General features: G+C 37.4%; 1 protein-coding gene across 1 annotated transcript in view; it reads right to left on the bottom strand.

Moving 5' to 3' along the window:
- Positions 1-3,102: 3,102 nt before the first annotated feature.
- Positions 3,103-13,987, bottom strand: part of Plppr4 (phospholipid phosphatase related 4) — a 35,435-nt gene continuing 24,550 nt past the window's right edge. The window contains exons 3-7 of the mRNA XM_051185605.1: positions 11,623-11,752; positions 8,897-9,092; positions 7,389-7,446; positions 6,498-6,671; positions 3,103-4,513 (exon numbers count right to left, since the gene is read on the bottom strand). Coding sequence (XP_051041562.1) covers positions 3,185-4,513; positions 6,498-6,671; positions 7,389-7,446; positions 8,897-9,092; positions 11,623-11,752 — 1,887 coding nt within the window. The 3' untranslated portion in view covers positions 3,103-3,184. The remainder of the gene's footprint in view (positions 4,514-6,497; positions 6,672-7,388; positions 7,447-8,896; positions 9,093-11,622; positions 11,753-13,987) is intronic.

Genomic DNA, 13,987 nt, shown 5'->3' with positions numbered 1-13,987 from the left:
TGGACACTTAGAGCTTGAAAGAAAATACAGTCAATTGTTAAGAAAAGTTGCAACATTTCTGCCTACAATGGTGTGAAAGGCACTAACTGAGAAGAGTGCATTGATTACTTTTAGATATTAAGACCACTTGAATTTCTTATTTCACTTTAAAAACATATTATAGTAATAAAGAGTGGAAAAGTGTGTCTAAGTGCAAGAGACCTCCCATAATAAGCATGATGCAAAAATTCTTTTTAAAAAGATCTATTTTTATTTAACCAAATATGTATATGTATATACCATATGTGTGTAGATGCTCAAAGAGGCCAGAAGAGGAAGTGTAGTTATAGGCAGCTGTGAGCCAATAATTGTGGGTGCTGGGAACTGAACTCAGGGGTTCTGGAAGAGAAGGAAGTACTGTTAACCACTGTACAACTTCTCCAGGCTCCTGAAATTAAATTTCCAAACAAACACAGACCTTGACAAATCTTCCTTTCTTTTTGCAATGCTCTTTCTTCTCATCAACTATGAATTTAACCAACTCATATGTATACTTTTCCTTAGCCTTTTCCAAGTTAATATCAATTCATATTCTATCCAAAATAAAAACCCAAACACCCCAATTTTGATGAAGAAATCTAATCTTTATTTCTATGATGTTAGCACAATATACTCACACGATAGCTTTGATCTGTACTTAACAAAATACATTTATAGCACTTTACAAACTTTATCAGTTTGGAAAACATTGCATAACATTTTATTAAACACAATACTTCATATATATTATATATTCATAATTTTATTTACTTTAAAAAGATAATTAACTCTCTTTATTCAATACTTGATTTTTATCAATAAAGCACAGCCTATAACAAAAGAAGAACTGCTCTCAAAAGCAAATAAGATAAATAGAACACTAAGGAGAGATAACACCTGCTAGTCTGATTTGTTTTAAATTAAGGTACCAGTGGAATGTAAACAAATTTTTTGTAATTATTTATTTTTTACAAAAGATGTGTTATCAAATATACATGCAGAGGTCTGAATTCTAGTGTCTATCATATTTACTTAACAATGTGGTACAATTTGTTAAGTCATTAAAAACTGTAGCCTTTGGCACTTTGAGTAGAAAAAGAATATATCAATAGTATGTAAAGAAAAAAAAATCAATGACTAGAGAAGTACTTTAAAATCTTTTTAGTTAAGAAGTAGGAAAGATTAGGAAATATCATACTGCACCTCAAATACTGCAGCTTGGATTTTCTTCAGAGTACTAAAACCAGTCCACCCTTCCCTCTAGGAACTGGCCAGGCCAGCTGGGACATGGTGACGGTGGTGATGTAAGAAGTAGGGAAGGCAGCATTTTACTCCCTCTTCCTTCTCTGAGAAGGGAATTGCCAGAAGGGTTACTGTTGAGTCTGTATTTTATTGCCAGAGTTTTCAATTCTGCTGGTTTCAGCTAAATTCCTAATGCCTTAGGAGGTTGAGTTCTCTAAAAATCTCTGCCCTTTACATATGGAAGTTGATAATGGATGAATGAGTTTTTGCTGGACAGCGTTGTTCTCACTGAAAACTGCACTGAGTTCAGATCAACCAGCTCTGTTGTTTCTTTTTTATCCCCCTCTTAGCAACCAAGTGTACATTATAGTTCTTAAGATATGGCATAAAAATGTTTAATACCAAATTAGCATAACCAAATATTTCTCCACACTTTAAATGTCTATCTTGGAAAAAAACACTTCACAATATTTTGTTGGTGTTCTTGCTACCAATCATAATGTTCCCTTTGATTTAGGCTCAAAGCTTTAAATTCAAGACAGGCAGCCAAAACTTCTGATTTCACTCTAAGCACAAAAGCTGTGCCTAGTCTGATGTTTTGAAGATAATTTATACTGTGAGATACTTTTATTTACCAATTGCATTTGCCTAGATTCTTACTGTTAGTGTCTCATTACAAATATGTCAGGGAAGAGAGTCAAGCTCACCCCACTGTGGCTTCAATTTATTATCATGATAATGCAAAAATGAAATGTTCTGGAACAAAATAAAAATTTGTGATTACTTACTGACATCACAACCTACTTCATGAGGTTGGAGATATCTTGAACTTGACTGACATGTCTGGCAATGGAACCCACAATCTCAACTTTTTTGGCTCAGAATTCTTGTTTATGATTTCACAGCAATGTAGTTTGCACAAGGAATGTAAAGAGCCATTTTTATGTTTTTTTGAAAATAGAAGAATACATGTATAATCTCAAAACACCTAGTAAACTAAGGAGAAGCCATAAAAGGAAACTATAATCACAGTAATTTAAAAATATTCTCTAAAACATTGTTCTAAGTATGCAAATGTACTCACTAAAAATACCAGAAATCAGCATTACCAATACTTAAAGAAAAAGCATAAAAATGGTGCAGATAACTAGTTATTTCCTTTAACTGAAAACATTACTACAAAGTTTCAGATGTTTTTAAAAAATGCACTTTTTCAAAGAAATGCTCAGAACCCTTTTCAAAACATTTTCTTTCAATGTGAGAGAGCCACTACAGGGAAGCCGAGGATGGCCTATTCTATCACATCTTCTGAATAAAGGACCATTTCTTTGACGAGGGGTTGCACAGCACTAATTCACAGCTAAGGAGAGTTTGCGAGTTTACAAGGTATATGCACTGCAATAATCAGCACCTCCCAGATTGCGCGTCTGGTGCAGATTCAGCAACAATGAATAATATATAATACTGCATGGCCTCTGCTGTAGGGAATGCCTGTGTGTTTTGGGTTCCCACAGCTAATTTAATGAAAAAAAAATAAAATAAAAAAAACCCTCAAAGTTGGCACATTCAGAAAGTTAAATACTATACATCGTATACATTGAAGGAAACCGCTTTGCCTTAATACTGCCCTCTGTGATGCCTCAGTGACGGGTCTTAAGAACTTTCAGGTAATGAAATTAACTCGGGTCTTACTTTGTGCTTTTCCCTTGGTGTAAAGTCGCCACAATTTCTGTGGTAGTTCAATGAGAGTTCTGGGCTGATGGTGAGCAACCTAGTTGGGCAAGAAGGCTTTCCAAATCCTCCTGAAAAACAAAACAAAAAACAAAAAATAAACCAAAAAAAAAAAAAAAAAGCACAGGTAGAATAAACATGTGGTCTTGAGGGTGGGTGGTGGTCAGCCATATGATGGCAGAAGGGCCATTGCTCAATCCTTATAAGCCCGTGTCGGAGAGGTTCCTTTGTAGAAGATGTTTCTCGTGTTTTCTGGGCTGTTGCTTCTTTCAGGGATCAGGATAATGTTGCCCTTCCTACGCAGGGTGGAGTCGCGTGAGGAGGACACAGACAATGTCTCTGAGCCTATCTCGCTGCCCTCCACCGGGGTCACTCGGATGGTGGTGATGCCGTGGTGGTGGTGCTCATTGCTGTCTATGTTGCTTCTCTTGCGATCTCCAGAACCAAAGCTGTCCTTGAGGGACTCGCAGCTTTCTGAGTCCCTGTTGAGATCATTGAGCTCATAGGTTTGGCGCAGGCTTCCCTTCTCTGGAGCTTTCCATTTCCAGGAGCCGCTGCCTTCGCCCTCGGTGGATGGGATCTGGATAATGGGCCTGTTGTTTTCGGGATGGGCCTCCACCCGCACAATGCCGCCCGGCTCATGGTCCGTCAGGGTTTTGTAGCGGATGGAGCCGGTGCAGGTGACGGTGCTACCCTCGGCATTCTTGGGGCTACTCTGCAGCACGCCCTGTTGTTTGGACATGGCGATGACCTGCATGATGCGTGGCTGGCTGTTGCTCCGATTGCAGGCCACCGTCTTCTCTGCAGCTTTCAGCCACTTGGCCCTTGCAGAGCTGCTCTTGGGTGAAGTGCTTATGTTCTCCTGGGTCTCCTCAGGGATGTGCACCAGTTGGGAGGAGCCAGGGCGGGACTGGATGGACACACGTGGCCCTCCAGGTATGCTATTGTTGCAGCTGGGGACAGTGCCAGGCTGGATCTTGAGGTACTGATTGCCTGGGACGTGGTGGTCTCCATTCACTCCCACTCTCGAAGGCTCTGAGCTCGACCTCATTTCTATAGACCTAGGTGGTGACTGCCCTTCGGGCTCAGTGTCCATGACCTGCAGGGACATCTTGCGACTCTCGTTCTTGCTCTTCCACTGGGTGAGGAGCTGCTTGGAGCGGGCAGAGTCCATGGAGGCATGGATGCTCGCGTTTCTTCTCACAGGGTCTTCTACCGAGGGTGTGTTGGCTCTGGGCAGCGTGTTACTGAAGGTCACCATGCTCTCCTTCCCCATGGGGCTCCGAGGAGTGATGATTTCTACATCAGCATTGGCTCGCTTGAGATTCGTTAAGGAACTTGGATCCCTGTGATTTCGGTTGAGGATGCCCTCTGTGTGAGCAATTCCATCACTGCTGCTACCATTTTTAGCTGATAAAACTCTGCTGGGGTCTTGATTGAGATCTGCCAGTGACCTGAGGGCATCTCTCTGCTGCAGCATACTGTCTTCACTAGGCAGAAAATTCCCCACAGCATACAGGCCCTGGTGTTCGAGGGAAAACAACAAACATCACACACTAACACACTAGAAGACATCATTAATCATGTTTCTCTTAGAAGGCCCAAGGGAACACACAGCTGAGGTAGGTATTGTGCATAAGCCACAAACCAATAAAATAGTGAAGAAAGTACAATTACTTCGGGGGGAGGGGATGTAGCTTGTAACTATCTAGATCACTGAACAAATTGCTTAAAAATAGATTTGATTTGTTCCAGTCCCACCAGATGTTGTTGTCATACTCTGTGTGTTTTGAAAAGATAGACAATGAGAGAAATAAGGACATTTTTTTTTCTTGTGCTTTCCAAAGCTATTCATTTTTGTTTTCTGGACTAGTAGCTTCTTTTTTGAGTGACAGCCCAAGAGGCTTGAATGATTTATGTTCCCTTCCATATTCAATCATACCTTCTGGTGGCAGGCAGAGGAGCTACAGGAAATATAGAACAATGGATCATTCATAAAAACACTGTGTGGGGTTTGAAAAATGAGGGCAGAGACATACATTGTTGCAAGTCACACTGCCTTCAGCCTTGGCTGTCTGCTTTAAACTTGACCTTCAAGTAGGAAAGTTGGATTAAATTACTGCTTTATACCAAATGTGGAGCAGCTTTTATTTAACTTTGTCTTCATACCTAGTCCAACAATTTTTATTTGGTTTAGATTATAAAAAGGTTAAATTTCAGTTTCATATTTGTTACCCTGGTTACAGATCTAATGTCTGATGGATTTCCAGAGATCATGAAGCAGGTGTCTGCCTAGGAGATAATTTCAACTAAAGGTGGCTGGGCAAACTTTTTAAGTCTAGGTAATACGATTTCATGGTTTTAGTGTTTTATAGAATGTCTGACACTGAGGAGCAGCATATATCAGGAATGACAATGTTACAATTTCAGGGCACAAGGTACCATCTCCCACTCCCTCACACCTTAAATAACTATGATGACACTTCTATAAGTAATGCCCCTGGATTCCAAAATACTCATGGCTCTTCTTTCCTTCAGACACAACTACTCAATTGCCTATTAATTCGTCATGAACTCAAGTGCCTTTCTATCTAGCAATCTGTTACCTTGATTATTTACCTCATCCACCAATGTGGTCACCATAAGCCCAGTCTTCCAAATTATAAATTTGATCATCATTTCTCATTCCAACACTTACCTTCTATCCAATTGATCTCCCACATGTCTATCTCGTTGAATAACATTCTCGTCCCCTTGAATGAGCTTTCTACTTTCTTTGCCTTAAAATATTTTTAAAACATATCATTTCTAGAAAAGCCTTTTGATATTCCCTTGGCAGTTTCCTATTCTCAAGGAACCACATTACATTACTAAGCATGTTGTAACCATTTATGCTGGTGGTGCTTGTCTTTACACTATGAACATCTGTAGGATGCGCCTTATTTTCTTTTGCTTTATAGTGGATAACAATGAGTGGATAATGAATAAGTAAGATGAATTAAAGGATGGATGCATGACTGAGTTCAATAGGCACCATGAGCTTCCTTATAATGCAGATACTCATCTTGAAGATATTTAACATGATTGACAGTTTAAAAAGATGGCAAAAGATTCACTGTTAATTGGAACATAGCTACATTCAAGAAAGTGCTACATTTGTATTGTTGCAAAAATTATAGCAACTTTCATTAAACCTTCACTATCCCCCCTTTTACTTATATCCATTTTCCTTGTGTATAAAATTTCAGTATACACAGTATTTCTCTCTGTGTGCTTTCTTTAAGAATGAAATATAACAATTATTAAATTAATTTTGGCTATTAAGAAGAACTCATTAAATCATTTTATTGGAAGTAGAGTATAATTTGGATTAGAATGAAGTTGCAAGCTAAGATTTTCTCATGAATATAAAATACAACATGAGCACCTTAGTATTGCACAAAACATTACATGCATGCCTTTACACATTAAAGTGCACGTCACCAAGTATTAACAATGTTATTTACCAAATACAGGGCGATTCCTCCTCCTATTAAAAAGCCACAATAGACATCAACTGGGTGGTTCTTATACTGTGTTATCCGTGTTAGCCCGCAGATGATTCCACAAATGATAAACGTGAAGACCAAGAGTGGTTTCAGGAGCTTGGAGGAATCGGTTAACGTAGAATTGAAGTACATCTTTAAAATGAAAGACTTGAGTTAAGTATGCTAGAAAGGCCATTGTGTTAGAAGCAAACAAAAGGCTCAACTCAAAATTCTGGCTGATACACTTGACACACTCTCACCCATTCCCCTTGCCATGGCTAAGTTCTCAACCTGCCACGGAGGGAAATGCAGGACAACATTCACAAAATAAACAGCAAAGCTCTCATTTAATCACAGAAAAGTTTGAAAAACATTGAAATAATAGATTTAGCCTAAGAATCCTAATATCCCTTCCATAAAGCACACAGTTTCAGTACATTTGTCTCACAAAAGACTATTCAGGTAGTGTTGTCAATCAAATACAAGGACTCTTCATTGTGTAGCACTTACCAAATTGACAGCAACCTAGAACTCTCTATGGTTACATAATTACTGAAAGTTCTGTTCTGTCTGTGGTTTTGTACACTTACTTAAAAAAAAAAGCCCTTTGTTTTTTGGTCACATTCATGTATTCATAAATATCTTCCCACAAAATAATGCATGAAAATGATCTAAGGTTAAGCAAGCATTATGACTCACTGGAAAATTTTTTGATACTACCTTTTATTAAGTAGCATCTGATAATTGCTTTAAATGCTGTCGTATTAAAAGGAAGCAGAACTAAGTTATAATCTAATTAGTCACCCAGGGAAAACACTCATTCCTTGGCTTTTCTATAGGTCATAATTTAACAAGGAGCCCATTACTTACCGACACATATACAGCAGCAAAAGCAGCAAGGGTTGCATGTTGGGATGGGAATGACTTTCTGCCAAAGAAAGATAGCCAAATTATGCACTTTAGTTTAAATGGGCTGCCAGCCATCATCTAAAGAAGGCTTGGTAGCATAAAGCAAGAAGCCATGCCTTAATTTTATTTAGTTTACAGAGAAAGTCAGAGTTATTTTCTACTCTCAGGAGCACTGCTAGTCGCCATGAGCATTAACAGTAGCAGTGGTGTACTTTTTAGTAAAAATGAAAATGAAAGGAAGGAGAAAATAAGTAGGAGGTTGGCAAAGAGATGTGTGAGATGATGGTCTGAAATGAGTGGGAAAACAAGTAATTTTGGTTACAATTATATCAATTCCTTTTTAACGTTCATAAAATATAGGGCTTTCAACGTTTTTTTTAATGCTCAAAAATGTTTCATTACATTAAGTAATTAAATTATTTTCCCATACCAGTAGACCTTAATGTACTTTTACACTCTAAACTGTATAGGAAAGTCTTTAACAAACTGCTTCTCTACTTATTCCATTCAAATATGACTGTCACTTATAAAACAACACAGAATTTTCTTAAGTTAAACAACTTAGGGGCAAGGTTCATTTGAAACACTCTCCAGTGAAACACATACAGAATAGGGCACACAGAAAAAGGATTAGAAATTTCTTTCAATGGAATAAAAACAAGGAAAAAGAGTCAGTTGTACTATTGCTTTTCTGATTATTTGACACTTGCCATTCATTCAACACAGACAAGAAAATGTAGAAGTATTGAGAAAGACTACAGGGTATTGTTCTTCAACATAGATTCAAAATTACTGAGTGGTCCATGGGCATTTGCTTTGTTGAGAAGTCATCAATAACAAATCCAGTTTTCATAATAATTATTTAGTGTTTTGCATCTCTCTACTTACTTTTTGAGCATCTCATCTTATTAGTTTATTTTACTTTGTTGATTGAAAAAATAATATGTTAGTAGTTTCTTGGGTTTTCATGTCCTTAACTTTCTGAAATGTAAAGCCAAGAGCTGTTTAACATTTCCATATTCATTCAAAGGAAAGAGATGCAGCCATAGCAGATGTTATACATTTGCAAACTTGAGCAAAAGCAAAATTTACATAATTTAAAAATAAATGATAAAGAAGAGATATAAAGCAGATTTTTTTGTATTTGATTTAAGTGAGTCCAATATAAATATTTGTCTGGCTGTTATAATAAATGGATCATTACTATTTTAACCCAATTGAGATAAAATACAAAATATGAGTTCAGTAAAATGAGATTTGTATTAAGAATGTGAAACTGAAATTTAGAGAATTCAAGAGGATTTTGAACAAGTCACTATCAAACCTGTGTTATAGTAATTGAATTGATTTTTGCATTGAAAATATGAGTAAAATACAGAGGACTGAGACTGAAAATGGCATGTGAAGATAGTGCAATGATGGCAGGATACAGGTGTTGATATAGAATGGTTATAAAGTTCTCTTTCAACCTGCCACTGTTGATAACTGTAAGGTCAGATCCTGAACAAATATCTTCCACGATGTAGGAATTTTCCTTGCAGGATACATTTAGAGAGGTGTAGTTTGGCTTGCACACAGTCAGAAAGTATGGTGCCTGATATCCTGTGGATAGCTGTATGATATCTGTAATGAGAGCTGTGGAGCACAGTCCAAATACATGGACACCTAGAAGCAAAATGGAAAAAACTGTTACAAAGTTGATGGCAAAAGGCATCAATACAATAGTGTTAACCATGTTTATTTTGTACTAATATGTTGACCTTATAATGTGCCTTCATTTTCTCTTAGAGCATTTGAGAGATAATAAAGCATTTTTCTAAACATCTAAGTAGTTATTTAAGGGCAAAATATTACAATGAGAATTTCCTGATTAGTAATATATTATAGTCACTCAACAAAAGTTTAAATATAATTAAAAGTTCTGAGAATTTCTGAGTTGTCAAGACTCTTTTTCACCTTGGTCTATAATTCTAGGCTCAATTACTAAACCCTACAGAATCCATTCTCATTCTCCTTACAGCACAATACTGCTAAGAATACCAACAAAGCAAAAGAAGTTGAAAGGTGGGCTTATCCATAATAACCAAATAGCAGTTACAGCCTTGGTCACTGTGGAAGCTGCCTTATTTGGTGATTGTGTTCTTATATCTCCTGCTGACCTTTCAATTTTATATTCTAGGGCCAATCTTAAATTAAGAATCCTCAAGCTTTTTGCTTGTTTGAATTATTTGCTTGGTTCATCTTGTGAGTAGTTCCTTGTAAGATACAGGTGATCTAGAACTTGCCTACACTTCCCAGGCTTGACTCCCTGCATTCATTCTGACTCCACTGCTTGCATTCTGACTCATGAGACATCCACAGAAATCATTCTGAGAGGCACCCTTTCCCACCTACAGTTCAAGAGTTCTGGCTTGCACTGATTTCCATTTTTCTTCTCTAATGGCTGTGCTCGAATCATCACAGCCTCAGTTTCTGTTCCAATTACACCAGGGATTCATGACATGGAAAGCTTCTCTGCATTCCACTTCCTAGATGAATGCATAAGGACTCTCTCTCTCTCTCTCTCTCTCTCTCTCTCTCTCTCTCTCTCTCTCTCTCTGTGTGTGTGTGTGTGTGTGTGTGTGTGTGTGTGTGTAGGTGTGTGAGCACATTAATGTGAGGCTATTCTAGCAAACAGAGGGGGCTTGTCAGATCACTCAGAATTAGAGTTTCAGTCAGTTGTAAGCTGCCCAAGGCAGGTTCTGTCTGGGAGCCAAATTCCAGTCCTTTGGAAGAGCAGCAAACACTCTAACCACTGAGCCATCTCTCCAGCTCCCCTAGGATTCATTTTTAACATGTTATAACATAGATCACTGTGTGTTGGATACAAAGAGTAGGGAGTGTGATCTGATATTTGTGGATTTGTGTGGTCTAGGTAAAGAATGAAAAAGAAGGGAGTCAACTTATTTTACCTTTGGAAATTGAAAATAATACCCTCTAGGCCCAGGAAGGATGAGGTTGCTGACAGCATTTCAGAGTTTACACTTCTTTGTCCACAGGTTTCTATTCTATTATGTAAACATTTCTCCACGTTCAACTTTATATCTTGGGGTTCTATTTATTTACCTCATTGTTGTTAAGGGGACTATTGTTTTACTATCATATCAATATAATGGTAAAAAGATATCTTCAGTTGGGCTGTGATGGCCCATGCTTTTAATCCCAGCACTCAGGATGCAAGGACAGGCAGATCTTTGTGAGTTCAAGGCCAATCTGAGCTACAGAGTGAGTTCCAGGAGAGGTTCCAAAGCTACACAGAGAAACCCTGTCATGAAAAAACAAAGAAAAGCAAAACAAAACAAAAGAAGGTATCTTCAAAGAGCAGAGTTTAGGGAATAATTCAGAGCCAGACATGGGAGAGAAGATTTCATGTGATTATTTATGAGATTACATGAAGCTTCCAATTCCTTTATGCTGACATGCTATAGGTATAAATGAACTTGCTAATTTGATTCAGGAATTAGTATGATTCTGATATTTGCTTAGTCAGGCCTGTAGTTTTCTTATAGATTAATTAAAAAAATGTAAGGTGTGTGTTGGGGATAAAAAAGTCTAATAAAAAAAAAATTAACCAGGATGCAGGAGTGCATCCCATGCACAGTGACTTCTGGATAAACACAGCAAGAAACAGAATCACTTATGTGAATAAATTATTTTCTGAAGCATTGTCAATTAATGATGACATTTATTTTCCATTAAAAACTGGGGCATGGTGCTATATACCTGTAATCCTGCATTTTGGAAGTAGAGGAAGGAGGCTGGGGAATTCAAGGCCAGCCTCAGCAACACAGTAAGTTTGAGGACTACTCAACTTGCGCTTACTTTTTCCTTCTCCCCAAGGGAAAAAAAATAAAAGCTTAAAACATACACTTTGTGAAACTACTTTAAAGTAAATTTATGCTTCAACTGGAGTTTGGCAAAATTCCTTGAAATGTGTGGTGTGCTAGCTCACAAAACCAAGCCATGACTCCAAATAACACATTTTCGATACAGATCCCAGATTCTATTTTTTAAAAAGTTTCCTGTATAATGTAAAAGTCATCACATAGTGAACATATACATCTAAATTACAGCTTTGAGGGTTTAATATCTGTAATTAGACATTGCATTTCCATGCAGAAAAGCATTTTCTTTCTTTTTGACTTCTTACACCCACCAACAAATCTGACGGCTCTTCTGAGAAAGGAGTTGAAGTTGCAGCCCCCAGCATTGATGTTGGGTTCCAATCCAGCTCCATTTCTTCTTTTGGAAAGGCAGCAGTATAGAATTCCTTCTCCCACCATGATCTGCAAAGGTCACATGGTGTCAGCAAGAGTGTCACTATACCTACAAACTAACAAGTATAAACTATGCATCATCCCTTCACACACCGCTAATTCTACAAAGAGAAGATGCCTTTTTCTCGGCACTTCAGAAATGTAAGCAATTTATTCTGGGGATTTAATAAGCAGTGAGAAGTAAGCTATTGTGGCATGGTGAAGAGGTCTGGCTGTATCTTGTCTACTCCTGTGTGTTGGTCAAATGTGTGAAAATATCTCAGGATTTTAATTTGATTACGACAGTTAGTGCTTGGCATTTTGAGCATCACACCCAGTGATTCAGTCAACCACACCATGGTTGATTCTGCTCTAACTTTGAGAATCACGACATCAATCCCAAGATGTCTTAGAAGAATCAAGTAATTATAGAGTTAGGATCAGGAACATTTGACAAACAGATTTGCTCAACAAAACAATTGTCAATTTAGAAGAAGGGAAAATCCATGGAAAGCATGTCTAAGTATTGACGTACTATTGAGTGTAGCCATTCCACAGATATTTCTGTAGGGATGGAACTATGTCTTGTATTGGTTAATATGGTAGTGACCATTCACTTGAAGCAGCTAAGTACTCAAAATATATGCACTGCAAATGGATTTAATGTTGAATGTTAATTGTACCATATTAAACTTGTAAACTGAATTAATTTAATCATGAAAAAGCCACATGGTGGATGGTTATCTATTGGCCAATGCAGATAACAAAAGAGTCTGGAAAAACAGGTAGCCTTTCTGAGGGATAATCTTTCAGAGTGTAGTTCACAGTAGATAAAGTACCATGCTGCAATATCAGGAGTATTGTAAGATATAGACAGTGGATTTTGCTGCAGGACGTTAAGAAGTACAACATTAGTAAAGGAATTATGTGTCATTTATTCAAGAACTTATTTTCATTATTTAATTTTCATACTATAACTCATATTATATGAGTTTTATCGCCTTCTATAATGCTTCCTTGGTACTGTGTCTTATTCTTTGAGTAGCTTTTTGAATTGCATACTGCAAATTCACTTGATTACCTCTCCTTAGATTAGGACCCACAAGAGAAGAGCCATTTCTTAGTTGTTCTCATTTTTACTTGAGACTTTTGTTGTTGAGTTTTACTTTGCTAACTACCCAATAAATCTGGGTTGCTACTTATTCTGTGTAATAAGGCAAGATTTGAATTTATGACTTTTATTTATCAAAAAGATTTCAAATATTTAAGAGTATTATCCCTAATACATTTCTGTCAAATTAGGTAGTGGTTCCATACATGTGAGGAGCTGAGAAAAAGTAGGGTTTCAAGAGATTAATAGTTTCTCAGATATAGTAGATCTTGCCACTTTGATGATTATTAATGTACTTAGGATTGAACAATGGTTAAGGTTAAATGTTTCTGGGTGAGCTTCTAAGCTCATTAAAATATTTTATTTGTTTTACAAAGTGTTTAAAATTGTAACTCTCCTAGCTAAACTTAGCTGTGCAGGTAATGTGGTATGTATATAATTGTAATGACTCTTAATTTGTACATATTTTTTATTTATACAAATTTTTAATTTAAATTAGAAACAAGCTTGTTTTACATATCATCCCCAGTTCCTGAACCCTCCTTTCCTCCCCTGTCCCCTCCCAACCCCCATCCCATCCCCTTTCTGTTCCTCGGGGAGGGTGAGGCCTTCCACTGGGAGTCTCCAAAGTCTGTCATACCATTTGGAGCATGGCTCAGGCCCACCCCGATGTGTACACAAATTTTTGATATAATGTTCTTTGATGAACTCTGAAGATAAGACAAAAATAAATATCTCATTGGTAACTCTTCAAAGCCAATCAGTACAGAAAGGATAGAGGGGCCTGTATGTCATTATTCAATGCTGAATGAACTACTTATGCTTTTTGACTAATGTTTTCAGACAGTGATACTTCAAAGGAGACCTGGTAATGCCCTAGGCTCTCAATTCTGTGTAGTTAGCCCCTCTCTTCACACCAGGATGCTCTAAAAAAACCTAGCCCAAAGAACATAGAGCTTCCTTTTTTCCCTGGAAGATCCAAATTTTGTAATAAGTTTATTCAGCTACAAAGATGAGAAGAAAACCAATATGTTTGATGGTCAGAGATGAGAGTCTGTTAATTTTCTCTCTTAGGAAATGGGAAGGATGTAGGAGTTAGGGAAGTAATTTTTGTAGTAAGGTTATAATGACTCTGCATGCCATAGAATCAATTC

The sequence above is a fragment of the Phodopus roborovskii genome, unplaced genomic scaffold (genome assembly GCF_943737965.1).
Source record: "Phodopus roborovskii unplaced genomic scaffold, PHOROB, whole genome shotgun sequence".
Taxonomy (NCBI): Eukaryota; Metazoa; Chordata; class Mammalia; order Rodentia; family Cricetidae; genus Phodopus; species Phodopus roborovskii.
This window is presented reverse-complemented; position numbering and strand designations above follow the sequence as displayed.